Here is a 25005-nt window from a genome sequence, read left to right on the forward strand (position 1 = left end):
TTTATTGAAATATATTTAAAAGCTGTTTTACATAGATTTAATGACCCTGCGACATCATCATCCAGGCTCACTTCTCTATATGAACTTGCAAGGAGAATCACAGCTGGTCGCCAGTGATGTGAACCTGTCATGGTGGCCTTGTCGGTAGAACCTGAGACCATTGAGGTGCCCAGGGAAGATCAGGGCAGTGGAAGGGTGTCACTGGAGTAGTGCCAGCCTGGCACCCTGGTACTGCCCATCAGGCTGTGCCAAGGGGGCAGTGCACAAGGGGGTGGGGGGTTACTGAGGGGCAGAGCCAGACCAGAGGTGTCTGGTCATGAGAGGACCTGCTACCATTCTGCATCAGGGATCATTTAACTAAAGTATTAACAAACCGAATAAATCCCTATTAACGATTCCCAAATAAAACAAGATTCTAATTGTACGCTGCTCTAATAAATACAACTCCCACTCATTGACAAAAATAGAGTTTAGTCACTCTGAATTATAACCAGGTTTTGTGTCTTCTGGAATATTCTGGGCCTTCTCTGTTGATTCTTCTGTCTGGAACTTCTTCCTTCTTTGGCACCTTTGCTATCTAACTGCTGCTTTCTCTGAGATACAGATGAAGCAAAGACAGCCAGAGAGTATCTTTCTTTCAAGACCTGAGAGCTGATAGCTCTGGCAGTTGTTCTCTCCTCTTTGTGTCACTGCCCCTTTCTTTTATACCCATGATGACTTATTAATATTTCCCACAATAGGATTGGTCGTAGGTTGTCAAAAAATCAGATAGATATCAAAAACCTATTAAATTTCAAAGTGCCTAATTCAAATTGATTGGCTAAATTCAAAAGCTTGTTGTTTTGCTGAAAACTAATGCTTGGCCTTTCAATACTGACGTTTCAGTTTGGGCTCTCAGTGTACTTGTACTTTAAATTTCTAAGCACAGAAAAACCTTTTAACATACAATTTTACAAATACCCAATTCTAATTTCCTACCTCCCAACTTTGACAATAAGCGGGTGCTGATTTAAGGTGGATTTGAGGAGGAATTTCTTCTCTCAAAGAGTGATAAATCTTTGGAATTTTTTACTCCAGGAAGCTGTGGATATCGAGTCCTTGAACATTTTCAAAGGTGAGATTGATAGGTTTTTAAATCAGAATCAAGGGTTATGAAGGAAAGGCAGGAAAACGGACTTAGTGGGTTTGGTTGGATCAGTTTATGAAATGGAACAGCAGGTTTGACAGACTGAGTTGCCCAATCCTGTTCCTATTCCTCACGATCTTACGGTAAAACGTGCTCAATCTCACTCTTGACTTTATCCAAAAGTGGATAAAAGACATTTCCCAGTATAAAAGTAGGGAGGTCTTGCTGCGGCTGTATAGGGCATTGGTGAGGCCGCAGCTGGAGTACTGGGTGCAGTTTTGGGCGCCGTACTTACGCAAGGATATTTTGGCCTTGGAGGGAGTGCAGAGGAGGTTTACTAGGCTGATACCGGAGTTGAGGGGGTTGAGCTATGAGGAGAGGCTGAATAAATTAGGCTTGTACTCGTTAGAGTTTAGAAGAATGAGGGGAGATCTCATTGAGACGTATAAGATGATGAATGGGATGGATAGGATAGAGGTGGAGAGTCTCTTCCGCTCAGAAAGGACAGTAGGACTAGGGGGCACAGCCTCAAGATAAAGGGGGGGCGGTTTAGAACGGAGTTGAGGAAGAACTTCTTCAGTCAAAGGGTGGTGAATCTCTGGAATTCTCTGCCCGTTGAAGTGGTGGAGGCTGCCTCGCTAAATATTTTTAAGACGCGGGTTGATGGGTTTTTGATAAGAGAGGGGATTAAGGGTTATGGGGAGAGGGCGGGAATGTGGAACTGAGCCACGACAGATCAGCCATGATCTTATTGAATGGCGGGGCAGGCTTGAGGGGCTAGATGGCCTACTCCTGCTCCTATTTCTTATGTTCTTATAAAGAGACAACTTTTTTAGCATCAGCTGTAAGGATTATGTCAAATTGTATGTGGAGTTTGCAATATTCTTTCCTGTGTCTGAGTGGGTTTCCTACAGGTGCTCCGGTTCCCTCCCACAGTCTGAAAGACGTACCGGTTAGATGCATTGACCCAAACAGGCACTGGAATGTGACGACTAAGGGGAATTTCACAGTAATTTCATTGCAGTGTTAATGTAAGCCTTACTTGTGACTAATAAATAAAGTTTAAACTTTTAAAAGGGACTGGAACTGTTGATGAGAAAGCTAATCCCTGAGGAGCAGCAGAGAATGTACAATGCGATTTATGAACTTTCCAAACACATGGAGCATAATGGAGGAGAGAATGGAGCGGACCACCTCAAGCATGAGTGAGATGGGTGTCACACGGCATTGCTCTGATCCACACCCAGTGCTCTCCATTGAAGTAAATTGTGTAAGTGTGTTCAAAAGACCACAGGATGTGACTGACAGATGAGGTAGAGGCATTTGAGCCGTAATCTTTTATTTAACACTACAAATTGGTCTTTGTTGGAACTCTGCTCGCAGTGCCAATTGTTAAGTTTGTTTCTCGCAAGACTCTTCCATCCTTGATACAAAGGCAAAGACCAACCATTGTCAGAATCAAAGTCTTTATTTGTCCTACATATGTAGGCTGGCTAACCTCTACCACTTAACCTCCACTCAGTGCTGGAAGTCAGTTACTAAAAAGCACACGAAACAACAAGGCTGACCCCTTTTATACAGTTTACAATCCCATTAGGTAGATGTGATTTCAAATAAGACATAAACACACATCTTCTGATTCAATCAAAAATGTCTAGACTTAAGCACACATCACCCACTTCAATCAAAAATGAGCAGTTACAGAAATTTCTGCATAAGAAAGAACATCCTATTAAAATCTGCATTTACTACTTACAACACTCACCCATCAGAACATAAGCATAATGGCTTTGGGATACGCCATTTGTTAATGCAAAAGAGAACATCATCACATACTCAGCTAAACTTGCACTCCCAGCCAGGCTCAGCAAGTTGGAGCCTGTAGTTAACCTGTTTTGACAGTTTGATCCCATGAGCTGCTTCTCTGCCGTTCTTGCAAACCCAATTGTTCATCTTGCCCTCTACAGTGCACATTAACTCTTTAATACCTCACTTTGTTTGGAAGTAGTTCCATGAAGATCCATCTCAAACAAAAATGGCATCGTGCTTTTGTGAATGGGGAGAATGGTTTGCAGTTTCATTTTCTTTCCTGGATAGAAAATCTATTTTGTTTTTAATTGAATCACTTTAGTTTCGATTCACATTTAGGAAACGATCTCAAGCAATTCACGACTGGATCAATTAATGAGCTAAAGGGCATAACAAACCCAACGCTGCCCTCGATCAACTCATCATTTCAAACAAAGGTGAAGCTGAGACAGGAACTCGACCCAATCCCCATCTGATCAACATTATGAGGTAAAGCTCATCGGAATTGCTTCAGTATTGACACCGATGTGTAGATTACTGAATACAGAGCTTGTTTTCAGAAACTAGCACACTTTTACAATGCAGTTGAAACACAGACCAGGAATTATTTATTCACTGTGAGAGGATATTTTGCTTACCAAGGCCGCTGATTGTTGGAAAGCATAAAACAATGGGACGATATTTTTTAACTTGATATTGGTTAATAATTCAAATCAGAATTAAAATTAATTTCCATTTGGACTTTGTCAAATATACAAAGATCAATCTGAATTGTACAATCATATTCAGTCTTCAGGTAACTATAGATGGAGCACGAGGGAAGATTGACTCTGTGTTCTGCGGTAATCTAGACAGGGTTTACGGATGTAAAATGATTATTTTCAGTGCATGCATTCATTAAAGCTAAAGCAATCTGATATCTATATCGAAGCGGGGGGTTAACAACATGAACTGGGATGGACAGCGGTGAACGTAGTTTGGAATGTGACAGCAGAATTACAGTGTAAAATGGGTAAAAAAGAGAGAAAAATACTTGCTGAGATTGAGACTGAGCGTGAGGGAGATGGAAGCTCACATTGACTGGGGTAAAGAAAAGGTGCAGTAGTTTGAACTGAAAGCAGAAAGCCATCATGAACCCACCGTACTGACACCGCACCGCCCACTGAGGTCCCATCCACTGACCCAGCTCGCTGTGGTCTTCAATGATCCTGCAGCATTCAGTGAGTATTTTCTCTATCTCTCCTTCTAAACTCTTTTTCCGCTTTACTCCGTTAGCTAAAACATTTGTTTTTTTTTGGCATGTGGCCATCAGTATTGGCGACCTGTCTCTAGAAATGCTATTCTATCTGGCGCAGTTCACCCCTCCCCACCATCTTTCCCACCCTCTACACTCCAAGAATGCTATAAGTCAAGGTGGGCAGCGGGGTAAAGTTTTTGGGAATTTGGGCCAGTAAAAATGATATAGTTCCAAGTCAGGATGATGTATGATTTGGAGGCAGACTTGCAAGTGGTGTTTTCTTGCACCTATTGCCCTTACATTCTCGGTGGTAGAGATTGTGAGTTTAGAAGATGCTGTTGAAGGAGCTTTGGTGAGTTGCTGCAATGCATCTTGTAGATGGGACATTCTGTGCTGGGACTGGAGGAACTGGATCTTTAATATAGTGCAATGAGGAGGTTTGAGCTTCTAGAGAGCTGTGGGAGCTGCAGTCATCCAAGGAAGTTCCACCACACTCCTGGCCAGTGCCTCATAGATGGGGAATCCTTGAATTCCTTGGCACAGAATGCCCATCCTCTGACCTGCTCTTGCATTCAAAGAGGTCTGGATTTTATGGAGGTCTCGTTGCTCTGCGGCTGACATTAACCAGCTGACGGTGCCAACTCCCTTCCAGCGGAAGGAAGCCCAACCTCAGGAGCTGCCAGTCAATCTGTATCCTGGAGTGTGGTGAGACCAGGTGGTTTAGTCAGGAAGTGAATGGGGAGGTGGCGGGTGGTGGTGATCTTTTGGGGGCAGGGAGGGAAGGACAAAGGGGGTTATCATCTTGATGGGTGTGCCCCTGATGTTTTACAGGTCACATCCACCAACCCCACCCCCCGACCCCCACCACCACCTCTCCCAAGGAGGTACCCATCTCTCTCTCTCCTGCATCGAACGATAAAGCAGTCATCCCATTCATATCTGCACTCTGTGCTGCCTGGCATGTTGTGGCAATGAAAGCAGAATGAGGCCCTCAATTCTCATTTAATTGACCATTTAACAGCCTCAGCAGGTCAAAAGCTGGATGGCCTGGTGGGCACCTATCTCACATCCCATATTATGGGGAACAGCTTGGGGGTGGCAAGGAGGTGGTGGACTAGCCACCTGTCATGTTTTACATGCCACCCCATGGGGACAGCGTCCTTAGATTTCACCCAAATATTTATTTGCTGGGGCAGTTAGGTTTCTGGTTAGCACATTCATGGTGATGGGTTCAATGATGCCATTGAACGTTCAGAACAGATGGTTCTCTTTTTGAAGATGGTCATTGTCTGGTATGAATATTACTTTCCATCGATCAAGCTGAACCTGAATTTTGTCAAGGGCATATTGTATGTGGGCCAATTAAATGGCAATTCAGGGCCTCATTCTGCCACCATTGCCATAATATTCCCTGGCGTGTCGCACATCACTTCGCTGACACAGTTTGTTCAAGATCGGAAAACACAATCTTACCAGCGAGAATGATGTTTTTCCAAATTCTTCACATTTTCAGCTGGCGCCCACATTCCCATAGACAGAGAGAGTGGGCTCAAGATCGTGCCCATTCTCTCTCATGCTCTGAAGCCAGCTAATTCCTCTACCCAGATGCTGGACTCGGCACATGTCTCTCCCTGGTCTTCCAGCCAGCATTTCAGTGCCAGGATCCTGCTGTTTCTCCCACCTGCCTGTGACTCCCTGCCGTCTCTCCTTTTCCGTGACCTCTGCAGCCTCTACTTCCCTCCTTCCCATCCGCTAAGCAGTTTCTCTTTCTCCTTCCCTCCGCGTGGCTCCTGGAGTTTCTCATTACACCATGACCCCGGTGGCCTTTCCTTCCCCACCTATCATTCCTAAAACCTCTTTTTCCCCTCAACATATTAAGCAAAGCTGGTGTTTGCTTCTATTCCAATCACAGCCTGTTTTTCTTGCACACTTGGTGCTGATAGGCTCACTTAGCAGCCACCGCAGGAGAGGAACGACCTGTGATTGGAGGAGCAACCCCCCAGGGGTCTTCCACATCATTGACATGTGACCCCAATTGTTCACATTATATATTAATGATTTGGAAGAGAGAGCTGAATGTATTATCTCCAAATTTACAGTTGGATGGGAGCGTTAGCTGTGAGGAGGATGCAGAGATGCTTCAGTGTGATTTGGGTAGGGTGCACGTGTGGGCATGTGCATGGCCGATTCAGTATTATGTCAATAAACGTGAGGTTATCCACTTTGGTAGCAATAATAGGAAGACAGATTATTACTTAAATGGATGTAAATTGAGGGAGGTGGATACTCAACAAGACCTTGGTGGCCTTGTGTATCAGTCACTGACAGTGAACACACAAGTCCAGCAGGCAGTCAAGAAGGCAAATGGTATGTTGGCCTTTATAACAAGAGGATTTCAGTGCAGGAATAGAAATGTTTTACTGCAATTGTATAGATTGTTGGTGAGGCCACACCTGGAGTATTGTGTGCAGTCTTTGTGTCCTTATCTAAGGAAGGATGTCCTTACTATAGAGGGAGTACAGAAGAGTTTTGCCAGGCTGATTCCTGGGATGGCAGGGCTGTCATACGAGGAGGAACTAAATTGGTTAGGATTATATTCACTGAAATTTGGACAAGTGAGAGGGGATCTCATGGAAACTGATAAAATTCCAGAAGGGCTAGACAGGTCAGAAAGAATGTCCCCAGTGCTGGGAGAGTCTAGAACGAAGAGCCATAGTTTGATGATAAAGGTAAACCTTTTAGAAGTGAGGTGAGGAGAAATTTCTTCACCCAGAGGGTGATGAATGTGTGAATCCACTGCCACAGGGTGTAGTTGAGGCCAAAATACTTTCTGATTTCAAGAAGAAATTACATATAGCTCTTGAGGCTAAAGGAATCAAGGATTTTGGAGGAAAGGGCGGGGGGGGGGGTAAAATCAGGATATTGAGTATGACGATCAGCCATGATCATAATGAATGGCGGAGCAGGTTCCTGTGTCTATGTTTCTATCGCTGACCAACATTTTGAACAGAGGCCCCGGGGGCCAATTTGAATGTTTTGGGGCTGCCCCAACCTGGCCCATGGATTGTCGATTGGACAAGCCATTAAAAAAATAATTTATCCATGGGACATGGGCATCAGGGGCTGGCCAGCATTTGTTACCCATCCCCAGTTGGAGGGCAGTTGACAGTCAACCATCGACCACATGTCGATCTGACCAGGTAAAGGTGGCAGATTTCCTTCCCTTAAGGGAATCAGTGAACCAGAAGGGCTTTTCTGACAATGGCTTCATGGTTATTAGTGGATTCTTAATTCCATGTCTTTTGTTTTTATTGAATTCAAATTCCATTACCTGCTATGGCAGTATTTAAACCAGGATCGGAAAGTGGCACTGATCCACTTCAGATCAGCCATGATCTTACTGAATGGCGGGGCAGGCTCGAAGGTCTAGATGGCCTACTCCTACTTCTTATGTTCTTATATATTTATATATATTGAAGTCTTCGGAAAGAACATTTTGTCCAAAACAAAAGACACTACTCTGCATTAGTTATTAAGTTGCATTTGTCAAGGCCAGAACCCACTTTCTGAAGACACAAAGAATACAAATTTCTCAGAGACAATGGCTTAGATAAGCCTCAGACTGAGACCAGAGAGTATGAGAAACATAGAAACTAGAAGCAGGAGTAGGCCATTCAGCTCTTTGAGCCTGCTCCGCCATTCATTTTGATCATCGAACTCAATATCCTGATCCTCCCTTCCTCCCTTCCCCCCACACCACCCCCCCCCCTCCCCCCCCATAGCCCTTGATCTCTTTAACCCCAAGAATGATATCTAATTTCTTCCTGAAAGCATGCAACATTTTGGCCTCAACTGCATTCTGTGGGAGTGAATTCCACACATTCATCACTCTCTGGGTGAAGAAATTTCTCCTCACCTCAGTTCTTAAAGGTTTACTCCTTACCCTCAAACTATGAACCTAGTTCTAGACTCCTCCACCATCAGGAACATTCTTTTTGAATCTACCCTGTTTAATCCTGTTAGATTTTTATAAGTTTCTATGAGATCCCCCTCACTCTTCTAAACTCCAGTGAATATAATCTTAACTGACTTAATGTCTCCTCATATGACAAACCTGCCATCCTAAGAAGCAGCTTGGTAAACATTCGCTGTATTCCCTCCAGAGCAAGGACCACGTATATCACCCAGGTCTTCAATACAAAAATGTACCGGGTTTGAGCAAACAGAAACAGCCACATGAACAGCAGGGGCAACTGCCTTCCACTTTGTCTGTTTCAATCCTTACTCAACAACACCAAGCCCTGTTTGCAGCTTGGAAACCCAGCAGAAGACCATATTGCTGCACGTGACTTCTTAAAAGAGGATTCCAACTCAATTCCACTGTCTTCAAGAGAATAAAGCAACCATGCCTGCAGAGCAACTACATCAACGACAAACCAAATCTACCTGCAGCCGCCATGAAAAGTAACTCTATAACTGAGAACAAGCAGTTGGACAATCCATGAATAAATTCTCTGACTTTATCATTTTCATTCACTTGGTCAAGTTTTAATATCTCATAGTCAATGTTCTATTTAGTTTTGTGCAGGTGGAAAATGTAGATGTTTCTGCATGAGTGAGAACTTCACCACATAAAACTTTTTTATTTAACAATTTCAGAATTTCTTTTATTCATTCATAAATTGTGAGCATCACTGGCTGGCCAGCAATTATTGCCCATCCCTAATTGCCCTTGAGGTGGTGATGGTGAGTGGTCTTCTTGAACCGTTTCAGTCCGTGTTGAGGAGGTCGACCCAGAATGCTGTTCGGTAGCAAGTTCCAGGATTTTGATCCAGTGACAGTCAAGGAACAGCTCTATATGTCCAAGTCAGGATGGTGAATGGTTTGGTGGGGAACTTCCCCACCATGAAGAGAAGGTTATGTTTGGCTCATTTGGTGGAATTCTTTGACAACATTACATGTGCAGTGGATAATGCGGAACCTGTGGATGTGGTATATCTGGATTTCCAGAAGGCATTTGAGTAAGGTGTCGTACCAAAGACAGCTATGTAAGATGAATGTGCATGGTGTTACAGGTAATGTATTAGCATGGATTGAGGATTGGTTAACTAATAGAAAGCAAAGAGTGGGGGTAAATGAGTGCTTTTCTGGTTGGCAATCAGGGGACTAGTGGTGTGCCTCAGGGATCAGTGTTGGGACCACAATTGTTTACGATTTATATAGATGATTTGGAGTTGGGGACCAAGTGTAGTGAGTCAAAAATCACAGATGACACTAAGATCAGTGGCAGAGCAAAGTGCGCAGAGAATGCTGAAAGTCTGCAAAGGGATGTAGACAGTCTAAGTGAGTGGGCAAGGGTCTGGCAGATGGAGCATGATGTTGGTAAATGTGAGGTCATCCATTTTGGTAGGAATAACAGCAAAATGGGCTATTATTTAAATGATAAAAAAATTGCAGCATGCTGCTGTGCAGAGGGACCTGGGTGTCCTTGAGCAAGAATCACAAGGAGTTGTTTGCCAAAAGGATGGAGTTTAAAAACAGTGAGGTTATGTTGCAGCTGTATAAGGTGCTGGTGAGGCCACACCTGGAGTACTAAGTACAGTTTTGGTCTCTTCAGAACGGATATATGGCAGCAGAGGGAATGCAGAGGAGATTCACTAGGTTGACTCCGGAGTTGAGAGGGTTGGCTTATGAGGAGAGATTGAGTCGACTAGGGCTGTACTCATTGGAATTAAGAATGAGGGGAGATCTTATAGAAGCATATAAGATTATGAAGGGAATAGATAAAATAGAGCAGGGAAGTTGTTTCCACAGGCAGGTGAAATTAGAGCTTGGGGGCCTCAAAATAAGGGGGAGCAGATTTAGGACTGAGTTGAGGAGGAACTTCTTCACACAGAAGGGTTGTGGACTCCCCTGCCCAGTGAAGCAGATAAGGCTATCTCATTGAATGTTTTTAAGGCAAGGATAGATACATTTTTGAACAGTAAAGGAATTAAGGGTTAGTGGGTGGGCAAGTGGAGCTGAGTCCACAGAAAGATCAGCCATGATCTTATTGAATGGGGGAGCAGGCTGGAGGGACCAGATGGCCTACTCCCGCTCCTAGTTCTTATGTTCTTATATTCCCGATGGTGGTGTTCCCACGTGTCTGCTGTCCCTTGTCTTTCTTGATGGTAACTGTCATGGGTTTGGAAGTTGCTGTCTTAGGAGCCTTGTTAAGTTCCTGAGCGAGTTTTAGTACAAAAATAGCTCCTTTCTTGTTAAATCAAGAAATCTAGCTAGCTTAACTCTAGCCGGCTTAACGACAACCAGTTTTGTAACTGAATAATTCATTGGCATTCCAGATATGTTCTAGCTATGCCAACTTTTTTGTGGGGAACACGGTACGTTATATTCAGGATCCCTCCATCAGCTCACTTTCTGGTATATTGATGTCTGTATCGGGGCATTTGCTGCTCTTGTCGCGAACTGGAAATTTTTGTCAAATTTACTTCCTACTTGTATATTTCCCTTGCCTTCACATGGTCCGACTATCGTTTTTCCCAATCTTTCTTCAGCTTTGATATGTCTATTTCTAGGAGTAAGTTCTGTAAATTTGAAAAGAACATTTTAATAATTTTGGACTTGATTTACTTCACTTGTGTACAGTTTAACTAATGAATTCCAAATGGTGTTTTTAACCACATTCAGTGGGGCATCAATCAGGAAAACACACAGATACCAGATTCAGAAATAGTAGCAAAATTCATTGAGTAGGGACACATTTAAACTATAACACAATCAAAGACTTGTCAGCTTGCTCAAGAAAGTTAAAAACTTATGACTTAATGAAAATAAAGTACATATCACGGAAACTCTACTCCTTTCATACTTTCAAATGGATGTCCAGTCCAGAAGAAGTGGACAGAAATTTCAACTCCTCGCACTGACCGAGAAACAATTTCTGCCTCCGAGGAGAACTGTATCTTCTTTCTATGGTTTCTAATGAAATAAGAACACATCTCTGAACCAGTCTCAATACCAACTATGCTCAAACTCCGTGCTGACACTCAGCTGCTCCTGACCTATGCTGCAAACGATAGGAGGGATTCTTCAGCCGTGCTTGCATGAAAACCAGAGATTTCCACCCGACTTCAATACACCTTGACATGGTCCACCGCCGCCTCCCCCGTCCCCGGCCCATTAGAACTCCAGTGACAGGCGGGAAAGGAGAATTCCGGCCGATATTTCTACTTGTAGTTTCCAAAATGCAAAATTCTGCCTTACAATGTTAACTCGATATCTCTGCCCACAGGTGCTGCCTGAGCTACTGAGTATTTGCAGCATTTGATATCTATTGGATGCAGCAAGTTCAGTAGATATCTTCAGCAGCTCCTCGGCATCCCTCAATGGCCAACACACAGCAGGCGGGACAGTCCGCCACAGGAAATTCTGCTTTCTAAAGACCATCATGCCCTCAGGGAGGGGGAAAACACAGAAGGGGGAAGACTAAAGGGTAGAAAATTGGTTAACATGGGTCAAAATTGATATGACCTCACGTTTTCAGGCACTAAAGAGGAATTTGAAGATGAAAGAGTCCACGGGTTTGGGAGGTTTACGCTGCTGCAATAAAGAATTCATTGGAAAGTTGTTTCCAAGTCGCTGAGTGACCCCAGACTGTTGATGGAAAAGTTAATCATTGAGGAGCAGCGGAGAGCATGTAATGCATTGACAAACTTTCCCAGCACACTGAGCAGAGAGAATGGGAGCCATATATAAAAAGGAAGAGGCTGGCTAGGGTGAATGTTGGTCCTTCAGAGGATGAGAAAGGGGACCTAGTGGTAGGGGATGGGGAAATGGCTAAGGTATTGAGTAACTTTTTTGTTTCTGTCTTCACGGAGGAGGACGTGAATAATTTGCCGGGTGTTAGCGATGGAAAGGTGGTAGGACTGGAGGGTCTTAATGACATTACTGTTTCTAGAGAGGCGATGCTCGACAGACTGGAGGGACTGATTGTGGACAAGTCCCCAGGACCGGATGGAATGCATCCGAGGGTTCTGAAAGAAATGGCGGAGGTGATAGTGGATGCCTTCGTGGTTATTTTCCAGACGTCGCTGGATTCCGGGGAAGTGCCGGATGATTGGAAAACGGCTAATGTTACGCCGTTGTTTAAGAAGGGTGCCAGGCAAAAGGCAGAGAGTTATAGGCCGGTTAGTTTAACGTCTGTGGTAGGTAAAATGTTAGAATCTGTCATTAAGGAGGAAATTGCAAGGCATCTTGAAGGGAATTGCTTGATAGAGCAGATGCAGCACGGTTTCATTAAAGGGAAGTCATGTCTGACAAATTTACTGGAGTTCTATGAGGATGTGTCTAGGGCGGTGGATAGAGGAGAGCCAGTGGATGTGGTCTTTCTAGATTTTCAGAAGGCGTTTGACAAAGTACCTCACAAGAGGTTATTGCAGAAGGTAGAGGGACATGGAGTTGGGGGTAGGGTGTTAGCGTGGATAGAGGATTGGTTGTCAAATAGGAGGCAGAGAGTGGGGGTCAACGGGTGCTATTCGGATTGGCAGATGGTAACTAGTGGAGTGCCCCAGGGGTCGGTGCTGGGGCCTCAGCTTTTTACCATTTATATAGATGATCTGGAGGAGGGAACCGAGTGTAGGGTGTCGAAATTTGCTGATGACACCAAGATTGGGGGAACGGCAAATTGTGCGGAGAGTGTGGAGAGTCTGCAGAAGGATCTAGATAGGTTGGGCGAATGGGCCAGGAAATGGTAAATGGAATTTAATGTTGGCAAGTGTGAGGTGGTCCACTTTGGTAGGAATAATGGTAGGAAGGACTATTACTTACGGGGCGAAAAACTGCAGCAGGCGACGGTGCAGAGGGACCTCGGGGTCCTTGTGCATGAGTCGCAAAAACCCAGCTTGCAGGTGCAGCAGGTGGTCAGGAAGGCAAATGGGATGCTGGCCTTCATCGTGAGGGGGATTGAATATAAAAGTAGGGAGGACTTGCTGCAGCTGTATAGGGCACTGGTGAGGCCGCAGCTGGAGTACTGTGTGCAGTTTTGGGCGCCTCACCTGCGCAAGGATATTTTGGCCTTGGAGGGAGTGCAGAGGAGGTTTACTAGGCTGATACCGGAGTTGAGGGGGTTGAGCTATGAGGAGAGGCTGAATAAACTGGGCTTCTACTCGTTAGAGTTTAGAAGAATGAGGGGAGATCTCATTGAGACGTATAAGATGATGAATGGGATGGATAGCATAGAGGTGGAGAGACTCTTCCCACTCAAAAAAGACAGTAGGACTAGGGGGCACAGCCTCAAGATAAAAGGGGGGCGGTTTCGAACGGAGTTGAGGACGAACTTCTTCACTCAAAGGGTGGTGAATCTCTGGAATTCTCTGCCCGTTGAAGTGGTGGAGGCTGCCTCGCTAAATATTTTTAAGACGCGGGTTGATGGGTTTTTGATAAGCGAGGGGATTAAGGGTTATGGGGAGAGGGCGGGAATGTGGAACTGAGCCACGACAGATCAGCCATGATCTTATTGAATGGCGGGGCCGGCTCGAAGGGCTGGATGGCCTACTCCTGCTCCTATTTCTTATGTTCTTATGTTCTTATGCATCAAGAATGAATGGGATGATGTTATGGGGCAATGCACCAATGTCACACCAAAGTTCACTTACCAGGTGAGTACATGTGCCATGACTCAGCCTTTCTCTCCACTCCTTGTTTGATTAAAACAGATTCACTTTCGCTAATTTATAAGGACGTAGATGTTAATTCAATGTCTGCACTTAATGAGTTACATGGTGATTGCACTGAATTCAACCTGACTGGCTTTCTTAATATAAACACAAAGGCAGTTCATTTTCATTCTGCTAAAAACCCACCCAAGTGAAGTATAAAGATACTTGGAAAGATAAACCTGTGTCTGCACCTTTGCAACACAATCACAAGGAGGCAAAATTATAAAATAGAGGAGGTTATCTTTTGGCCAAATTAAGATTCAATGATAAAAGGCAAATAAAAGAGAGAGAATTCACTGTTAGAGTCCATTGCTGATGTTCATGGGCAAGGCAGATATTTTCACACTGGTCTTGGAACTCCAATGGGGATGAGGCTGATTTAGAACATAGAAACATGGAACAGTACAGTACAGGCCCTTCGGCCCTCGATGTTGTGCCGAGCTATGTCCTAACCCAAGATCAAGCTATCCCACTCCCCATCGTTCTGGTGTGTTCCAAGTGCCTATCCAATAACCACTTGAAAGTTCCTAAAGTGTCCGACTCCACTATCACAGCAGGAAATCTACAATTTGTAAAGACACACTGAAATTTCTGGAGACAGACGCTTTTAAAACATATTTGCTTTTACTAAGGATGGTGCTCTGATGGCTGAGGTTCATTTCAATTGAACATCTCTAGCTCTGTGCAGGATTCCAAAATGTATCAGAGAAAGAAGGGAGAAGATGGTGTTGCTTATCAATTTGCAGACTTCTTTTTCTTGACTGCCCAAAGCAAAGAGAATGTTGTCCAGAAAGGCATTTCAAAATGTTGATTCTGGTCACAGGACCTCTCTCAGGTCATTGTTCCAGCAGATTTTCTCCATGTGCTTTGAAGCACATGGTATAAGTGTGTCGGAGGAGGGCAAATTGAGACCAAAGGGTTTTGGGCTGTTTGAGATATTTTCCTCATGGGCATTTCCCACTGGCTCCATGGACTTCTGTTTGAATACACAGTGGTCACTGAGCGTACAGGACTGCTTCCTGGAGGGAAGTGTTGTTTTTCAGTTTTATTTCCTCGGTTAGGTTCCGATTCACATTCACCACAGGACAATTACAAAAGAAAGCTGAGAAACAACAAACCAAACACTCTTGGCGACTAACTCACCATTGCAAGTGGAGCAGAAGCTGAAACAGGAATCCAAACCATCTCCCATCTGAACAGCACGATAAGAACATAAGAAATAGGAGCAGGAGTAGACCATCTAGCCCTTCGAGCCTGCCCCGCCATTCAATAAGATCATGGCTGATCTGTCGTGGCTCAGTTCCACATTCCCGCCCTCTCCCCATAACCCTTAATCCCCTCGCTTATCAAAAACCCATCAACCCGCGTCTTAAAAATATTTAGCGAGGCAGCCTCCACCACTTCAACGGGCAGAGAATTCCAGAGATCCACCACCCTTTGAGTGAAGAAGTTCCTCCTCAACTCCGTTCTAAAACCTCCCCCCCCCTTTATCTTGAGGCTGTGCCCTCTAGTCCTACTGTCCTTTCTGAGCGGGAAGAGTCTCTCCACCTCTATCCTATCCATCCCATTCATCATCTTATATGTCTCAATGAGATCTCCCCTCATTCTTCTAAACTCTAACAAGTACAAGCCTAGTTTATTCAGCCTCTCCTCATAGCTCAACCCCCTCAACTCTAGCATCAGCCTAGTAAACCTCCTCTGCACTCCCTCCAAGGCCAAAATATCCTTGCGTAAGTACGGCGACCAAAACTGCACACAGTACTCCAGCTGCGGCCTCACCAGTGCCCTATACAGCTGCAGCAAGACCTCCCTACTTTTATATTCAATCCCCCTCGCTATGAAGGCCAGCATCCCATTAGCCTTCCTGACCACCTGCTGCACCCGCAGGCTGGGTTTTTGCGACTCATGCACAAGGACCCCGAGGTCCCTCTGCACCGTCGCCTGCTGCAGTTTATCACCCCGTAAGTAAGAGTCCTTCCTACCATTATTCCTACCAAAGTGGACCACCTCGCACTTACCAAAATTAAATTCCATTTGCCAGTTCCTGGCCCATTCGCCCAGCCTATCTAGATCCTTCTGCAGACTCTCCACACCCTCCGCACAATTTGCCGTTCCACCAATCTTGGTGTCATCAGCAATTTCGACACCCTACACTCGGTTCCCTCCTCCAGATCATCTATATAAATGGTAAATAGCTGAGGCCCCAGCACCGACCCCTGGGGCACTCCACTAGTCACCAACCGCCAATCCGAATAGCATCCATTAACCCCCACTCTCTGCCTCCTATTTGACAACCAATCCTCTATCCACGCTAACACCCTACCCCCAACTCCATGCCCCCTTACCTTCTGCAATAACCTCTTGTGAGGTACCTTGTCAAATGCCTTCTGAAAATCAAGAAAGACCACATCCACCGGCTCTCCTCTATCCACCGCCCTAGACACATCCTCATAGAACTCCAATAAATTCGTCAGACACGACTTCCCCTTAACGAAACCGTGCTGCGTCTGCTCTATCAAGCAATTCCCCTCAAGATGCCTCACTATTTCCTCCTTGATGACGGATTCTAACATTTTACCTACAACACATGTTCAACTAACCAGCCTATAATTCCCTGCCTTTTGCCTGCCACCCTTCTTAAACAACGGCATAACATTAGCCGTTTTCTATTCTTCCGGCACTTCCCCGGAATCCAGCGACGTTTGGAAAATAACCACCAAGGCATCCACTATCACCTCCGCCATTTCTTTCAGAACCCTCGGATGCATTCCATCCGGTCCTGGGGACTTGTCCACAATCAGTCCCTCCAGTCTGTCGAGCACCGCCTCTCTAGTAACAATAATGTCATTGAGACCCTCCAGTCCTACCATCTTTCCATCGCTAACACCCGGCAAATTATTCATGTCCTCCTCCGTGAAGACCGAAACAAAAAAGTTATTCAAGACCTCAGCCATTTCCCCATCCCCTACCACTATTTGTGTGCAGGATCTTGAGTGAAGAGCTGGTTTTCGGAAAGAAATTAGCATGCAATTGCAAACCATTGATAAAATGTGTAAAGCTGGAATTATTCATTGACAGCGAGAAGGTGTGATGCTGAGCCAAGATTAGTGATGATCAGGAAACAGATTTATTGTTTTTTTTATAATGATTCATCATCCAAATTCAAATCAAAAAGTTGCCATTTGATCTTGATGGATGTACAAGATCAGATCTTATATTGGCGTCAACGCCCTCTGCTCTTTTGCAATCTGTGAAAGGAAACAAATAATTCCCAGTCCAAGGTAATCTGGTTAGGGTTTAAGAATGTGAAATGGTGATTTTCTGCACTTATGTATGCATTGCTGAAAGTAATCAGGAGTGTAAAGTTAAAAAGGAGAGCACAGCATGAACTGTGTTGGACAGAGAGTGAATGTTAAAAGTTAATTTGTTAGTATCATAAGTAGGCTTTCATTAACACTGCAATGAAGTTACTGTGAAAATCCCCATTCCAGTTCCTGTTCGGGTACACTGAGGGAGAATTTATCATGGCCAATGTATCTAAACAGTCTTTTGGACTGTGGGAGGAAGCCTGAGCACCTGGAGGAAACCCACGCAGACACAGAGAGAACATGCAGCGATCCACGCTGGGAGTCAAACCGAAGTCCCTAGCTCAATGTTATAGGGATTGTATTTTGGGATTTAGATTAGGAATTCCAGTTAAAATGGGTAAGAGAAGGTAAATGACTGTTGAAAATGAAAATGACTGTAGCGGGTAAGAAAACTGATGTAAATTGATGCAAAAGGACAGTGGTTGTAGTTTGAACTGAATGGCAAAGGGCACAAATTAAAATTGGAAATTAGCCCACACTCCACCTTCTTACACCGTATGGACAAATAGGTCAGTTGTACAGGACCAAAATGAAAAAAAAACTGATCCAGGCAGCAAAGGCCCTCACAATCCTGCTTTTCAACAGAAAGTTGAAATCAATTTCCTTTTGGAGCTTTACGTGCAGAGACCATCATTCCTTGACTAAAGGGTGCATAGCCAACGAGTCCAGGAGTCAGTAACAGTCATTTAGCTAAAGAAAATGGATTGAGGGAGAAGAGCCTGTTTCAGTTAGTCTGACATGGATGATGATTGATGATTGTTGATGATGGTTGATGATTGATGATGATGATGTTTTTCCTTCTCTTGCAGTGACCAAGAAAAGGATTTGTTGAAAATGAAGCTCGATTGGCTTCAATGTCAATTCACGTGGGCGCCACAGAAAGAAAACATTGACTTGGAGGATATGAAGCAAAAATTAGAACATTTAATTCAGTCTGGTGTGAAATATTGATGATGTGGGTATGCCGGCGTTGGACTGGCGTAAACACAGTAAAAAGTCTGACAACACCAGGTTTTAGTCCAAACGATTTATTTGATAATCGACTCACAAGCTTTCAAGGTTTCCCTCTTCGTCAGGTGAATCAAAGGAGATCTACAACCATCTCCTGACACTGGAGGGTATACGTCCAGAGAGTAAACAGGCAATATATGTTTACAGGCTGGGTTATTTCAACTCAATCACATGAAATCAGAATCGAATGCCATCGCCCATTTTCTGGAAGGAATGAAAGTCAATTATGACTCAATAGAACAGAAAAGGTGTCGAGAAAACTTGGAGATGACAGCAGCAAGACGCCTTCGCTGGAATCCGAGAGACAGCAAGGCCCTTGGTGTTCATGGGTTCCTGCACCAGCTGGATGGGGAGAGACGTGAAGCTATTAAATGCTTTGAAAAGGCTTTGGAGTTTGATCCTGACAATGAAACATATCTAAGTGCTCTTTGTGAATTACGCCTTTCCATCGAGGCTGAAAATCACTCTCCCAGTGAAAGCCAAACATATTTTTAGAAAATGTATTAATGTTTCTGATACTGGAGCTCAGTCTGTGTATGTTAATGAAGATCCCACCCACTTTGGGTGGGCACTTTAACCCAGTTATTACCAAGTGTGTAGCTTTAAAAATCGCCTCCATTAAATTCTAATGTAACCTAGATAACTGGGAGATAGATATAAACTGATGGCCAAATATAGATTAAAGCACATCTTGTCTGGATCTTCATTTGTTTTTGTGATTTTAATAAAAATGTATTCTAGCTGGAATTACTGTAAGCTTCAGTGAACTCTGTGATTTATACTCTGCTGATGGTAATGTCGGTGTAATAACAATATCCAATCCAGCCTGTAGTGCGTATAATAAAACCACTCTGCCACCCTATCTCTCACTTGCTGCCTCTTCTCAGGAAAGTTGCCCATTGGGTGAAAGGCTTTCCATATGTGACAGTGGAGAAAGGGCCAACAGTCAATGCAGCCCCTTCAGATAAAGCAACTGCTTCATTCTGTTGCTCTGAGGATTTGCTGACAGACGCTCAGACTCCCATCCACAGCGTTCATTCAGATCTCAGTTTCTGTCATTGGGAGTCTCCCTGACCTGTAACTTGTCAGCTTCACCAACTCTTTATCAAAACATCCCAGACCCTCACTGGCCAACACAGAGCAGCTCGGACAATGCCTGGGAAAGACCATTTTCTACCGACTGTCACCATCTCACTGAAGGGGAAGGGTAATGGATATAAAAATGGGTTAATTGGGTTAAAAATAATAAAACATAATGGCTGCAGATACTGATTTTATAAGCAGTGATTTCAATTGTAACTGTATATTCAGAGACTGAACGTTAAAACAACCAATAAAATTACACTGTGGCTAAGATTATCTGTGTTGCTAATCTCATGGGATGAGAATGGATTTGTGGTTCAGAATATGATGAGGGAAAAACCTGCAAGTGAATTCCTGTTGGTCGGGAATGTTTACAGCCAGTTTTGAACATTTTCATGAGCAACATTTCAGGTACTTCATCCTGATCAACACACAGCAACCTGGTCACAAGTTACAGACTCCATTTGAGGTTGGCATCTCTCGGTTCAGGGAAGATGTTGTAAAAATTGAAAACTCAGAGGATAGGGTGGCAGGATGGCTCAGTGATTAGCCCTGATGTGTCTCAGTGGCAGGGATCCCTGTTTGATTCCAGTCTTGGGTGACTGTCTCTATGGAGTTTGCATGTTCTCCTCAAGTTTGTGTGAGTTTCTTCCGGATGCTCCGGTGTCCTCCCACACTCCAAAGATTTAGAGGTTAGGTGGATTGGCCATGCTAAATTGCTCCGTGATCTCCAAAAGGTGTGCAAGTTAAGTGGATTGGCTTTGGTAAATGCACGTGTCTACAGGGATGGGGTGGAGGGGAGGGCCTGGGTGGGATACTTTTGCGGCGAGGAGTGCAGACACGATGGACTGGATTGCCATGATCTGCACTGTTTGGATTCTATGACTCTAAGGATATAATGTGAAGTGATAACATTATCATTACAGACAATGATTTTAACAACAGAAGTCACACATGTCAATGGAATTTATCTCCTAGAACCCAGACTGTGACGTTTCTTTGCCGTGAGGATGGTCCCTGATCTCAAATTGCCCATTTGCAAGGGGCAAGGCAGCATGGTAGCACAGTGGTTAGCACTGCTGCTTCACAGCTCCAGGGTCCTGGGTTCGATTCTCGGCTTGGGTCACTGTCTGTGTGGAATTTGCACATTCTCCTCATGTCGGTGTGGGTTTCCTCCTACAGTCCAAAGATGTGCGGGTTAGGTTGATTGGCCATGTTAAGAAATTGCCCCTTAGTGTCCAGGGATGCATAGGTTAGAGGGATTAGTGGGTATAATATGTAGGGATATGGGGGTAGGGCCTGGGTAGGATTGTGTTCGGTGCAGACTCGATGGGCCGAAGGGCCTCTTTCTGCACTGTAGGGTTCTATGATTCTAAGGCATTCGTGACTTAATGTGCAAGAGTATAGAACTTTGATCTGATCAATTCTTCTGAAGACAAAGTGAAATTCAATGAAAGATTTAATTCCACTTAATGATAGATTCCCTGCTGCTGATTGGATTGCTTTAAAGTGTAAAATAATTATCAATTTACAAATGGGAAATTTGTAACAATATGGAACAAATTTTCCTTCATTTTAGTTAAAATACGAAAAGAAAATCACTGCACTCAGTATAGAACCCAAAGGAAAATGTAACAGGTGAGTTGTCAAAAACATTTTGGAGCTCTTGGGCACAATTTTCCCAGCCCACTGCGCTGCTCGAGTTGCAGTTCAAGTTCAGGAAAAGAGTTAGAAGAGCTGCAACTGTTTAAGTTGGAGTTGGTACCTCATGTGCTAAATAAAGGGAGATTGTTGAATGAATTAACGGTCAACTCCTGTCTTTGTTTATCAAGTTAAACTGGAATGCTCTGTGTCTACATCAATCGGCAAGTTGTACAGGAAACTAAACTTCACTAGCTGGAAAATTATTAAATTCAATTATTAAAGAGAGAATAATCTTCAACTACTTTGTAAAGGTCTGATCAAGCAGGGACAGTATGGTTTCATGGAGGAGAAATCATGTCTGACAAATTTACTCGTGTTCTTTGAGGGGGTAACAGCCAGAGTGGATAGAGGGGAACCAGTGTATTTGGATTTTCATTTGATAAGGTGCCACACAAAAGGCTACTATGGAAGACAGGAGCTCCTGATGTTGGAGGTAATACTCTGGCAATGGATAGAGAATTGACCAACTAACAGGAAGCAGTGAGTAGCAATAAGGGGGTCTTTCTCAGGTTGGACGGTAGTAACCCAGTGGAGTGCACTGGAACTGCAGCTTTTCACAATACATATTCATGATTTGGAGTAAAGAACAGAGTACTGTGACCAAGTTATGGATGAGGTTGTTCATTTTGGAAGAAAAAAAAGAGTGTGGGCGATTATTTAAATGGAGAGAGACTGCAGAAAGCTGTAGCACAAGGGGACTCGGAGATCCTTGTTCATAAAACCCAGAAAGCGAGCATACAGGTATAGGAGGAGAAAGAGAAGGCAAATGGAATGCTGGCTTTTATTTCAAGCGAGTTGGAGTATAAAAATAAAGAGGCGTTGCTGCAACTGTTAAATGCTACATTTAGAATATTATGGAGCGTTCTAAACAAATCCTTTCATGGGGTGTGGGTGCCATTGGCTGGGCCAGCTTTTATTGTCCATCCCTCTCCTTGGGGTAATTTAAATATCTATTACTTTGGGTCGGGAATCACATGTAAGCCAGACCAGGTAAAGAGGGTGGATTTCGTCCCCTAAAGGATATGAGTGAACTCGATATGCTTTTATAATAATTGACAATGGCTTCATGATCATCATCACAGAATTTTAATTCCAGATTTTTATTCAATTCAAATTTCACCATCAAACATGATGGGATTTGAACCAGGGTCCTCAGAGGAATACCCAGGGTTTGTGGATAACAAGTTCAGTGGCAATACCACTACATCACTGGCTTTTCTTTGGTCTTCTTATTTAAGGAAAGATATATTATCATTGCAGGTAGCACACAGGAGGTTTACTAGAATGATCCTGACTATCGAGAGTCCTGATGTGGAGATGCCAACATTGGGCTGGGGTGGTGTTGAAGGGAGATTTAAATAGGTTTAGAGGGAACAATATCCTTGGTTTAGGTGCCTGTATCACAATTTATATTCAAAGGTACCTTATAGCGATTTATATTAGTAGGAATAAATAGTATATAATAAATATGTATGAATTTACCATGATACAATCACAAAGGGCATGCATGAAAACTCCACATGTTAACAGAAGCTCTAGATAGTAAAACGACACAAGATGGACTCCAGGTTTTAGCCACATTCCTGACCACCATTAGCTGGCTTGAGCATAAGCTTGTGTACACTAGATCACAGATACTGGTGACTGGTACCAATCTATGATCTGAGGCCTTGAATGAAAACTAGACACAGAGGGTTAGGGAGGACAGTCATGGAGATGATAAGGAGGCCCACTGGACAAGGAGTATTGTACACTCAAGGACTCCAGATGGGAGAAAGGAAGATAATATTGACTGAGGTACCATGAGTTGTGTCCACGAGACCACAAGCTGATCATGCACAAGCCCACCTTCCAAGAGTTGTGGAAATACAACCTTTAACTCACCTGAAGAAGGAGCAACACTCCGAAAGCTCGCGCTACCAAATCAACCTTTTTGACTTTACCTGGTGTTGTGAGACTTCTTACTGTGAAGAGTCTGCCATTTGAGGAAAGATAAACAGGTTGGGTCCATACTCCTTGGAGTTCAGAAGAATGAGAAGCGATGTGTTTGAAACATTTAAGTTTCTGAGCAGTGGTAGACAGTATAAATGTTGGGAGGATCTTTCCACTCATAAAATATTGCAGGATCAGGGAGCGTAGTTGCGGAATAAGTTGTATTCATTTCAGACACACTTGAGGGAAAATTTCATCTCTCTGAGTGATGTATCTTTGGGAATTCTTTATCCAGAGAACAGCGGAAGCTGAATCCTTGTTTCCTTGAATAAAGCCAGGGAGAGGATTGGCCCACTTAAGGACAAGGGAGGGAATCTACGCGTGGAGCCAGAGGAAATGGGCAAGATATTAAATGAGTTCTTTGTGTCAGTATTCACCAAAGAGAAGGACTTGATGGATGATGAGTCTGGGAAAGGATGTGTAGATAGTGTGAGTCACATTGAGATCAAAAAGGTGGTGGTATTGGGGTTCTTGAGAAACATCAAGGTAGACAAGTCCCCAGGGATATAACCAGAATACTGAGAGAGGCAAAGGATGAAATTGCTGGGGCCTTGGGAGAAATCTTTGTAACCTCACTGGCTACAGGCGAGATCATGATGTGGAGATGCTGTCGTTGGACTGGGGTAAACACAGTAAGAAGTCTCACAACACCAGGTTAAAGTCCAACAGGTTTATTTGATAGCAAAAGCCACTAGATTTTGGAGTGCTGCCCCTGACGAACGCTGCCCCTGCCCCTCATCTGACAAAGGGGCAGCACTCTGAAAGCTAGTGGCTTTTGCTATCAAATAAACTTGTTGGACTTCAACTGGTGTTGTGAGACTTCTTATAAGGACGTCCCAGAGGACTGGAGAATAGTCAATGTTGTTCCTTTGTTTAAGAAGGGTAGCAAGAATAATCCAGGTAATTAGAGGCCAGTGAGCCTTACATCAGTGGTAGGGAAATTATTGGAGAGGATTTTTGAGACAGGATTTATTCCCACTTGGAAATAAATGGAGGTATTTGTGAGAGGCAACATGGTTTTGTGAAGGGGAGGTCTCACAAACTTGAATCGAGTTTTTCAAGGAAGTGACGAAAGTGATTGATGAGGGTAGGGCAGTGGATGTTGTCTACATGGCCTTCAATAAGGCCTTTGACATGGTCCCTCATGGCAGACTGGTGCAGAAGGTGAAGTCGTACGGGATCAGAGGCGAGCTGGCAAGACGGGTATAAAACTGGCTCGGTCAAAGAAGACAGAGGGTAGCACTGGCAGGGTGTGTTTCTGAATGGAGAGCTGTGGCAAGTGGTGTTCCTCAGGGATTGGCGCTGAGACCTTTGCTGTTTGTAATATATAGAAATGATTTGGAGGAAAATGTAACTGAACTGATTAATAAGTTTGCGGATGACACAAAGGTTGGTGGATTTGCAGATAGAGATGAGAACTATCAGAGGAAACTGCAGGATATAGATCAGTTGGAGACTTAGGCGGAGAGATGGCAGATAGAGTTTAATCCAGACAATTGTGAGGTGACATTTTGAAAGGTTTAATACAGACAGGAAAAATACAGTAAATGGCAGAACCGTTCAGAGTGTTGATAGGCAAAGGGATCTGGTGTACAGGTACACAGGTCACCGAAAGTGGCAATGCAGGTGGAGAAGGTAGTCAAGAAGGCATATGGCATACTTGCCTTCATCAGTCGGGGTACTGAGTTTAAAAATTGGCAAGTTATGTTGCAGCTTTATAGAACGTTAGTGAGACCGCACTTGGAATACAGTGTTCAATTCCGGTCGCCACACTACCAGAAGAATGTGGAGAGGGTACAGAAAAGACTTACTAGGATGTTGCCTGGTATGGAGGGCATTAGCTATAAGGAGATGTTGGAGAAACTTGGTTTGTTTTCAATGGAGTGATGGAGGTTGAGGGGCGACCTAATGGAAGTCTACAAGATTATGAGAGGCATGGACAGAGTGGATAGACAGAAG

The 25005-nt window shown here is 43.9% G+C and overlaps 1 protein-coding gene across 1 annotated transcript in view; it reads left to right on the top strand.

Moving 5' to 3' along the window:
• LOC145354183 (interferon-induced protein with tetratricopeptide repeats 5-like) overlaps nt 1-19381 on the top strand; it is a 41713-nt gene extending 22332 nt beyond the window's left edge. Inside the window, exon 3 of the mRNA XM_080205256.1 lies at nt 18415-19381. Coding sequence (XP_080061382.1) covers nt 18415-18762 — 348 coding nt within the window. The 3' untranslated portion in view covers nt 18763-19381. The remainder of the gene's footprint in view (nt 1-18414) is intronic.
• Nucleotides 19382-25005: the final 5624 nt, after the last annotated feature.

The sequence above is a fragment of the Carcharhinus amblyrhynchos genome, chromosome 17 (assembly GCF_965287045.1).
Source record: "Carcharhinus amblyrhynchos chromosome 17, sCarAmb.v2.hapA, whole genome shotgun sequence".
In the NCBI taxonomy this organism is placed as follows: domain Eukaryota; kingdom Metazoa; phylum Chordata; class Chondrichthyes; order Carcharhiniformes; family Carcharhinidae; genus Carcharhinus; species Carcharhinus amblyrhynchos.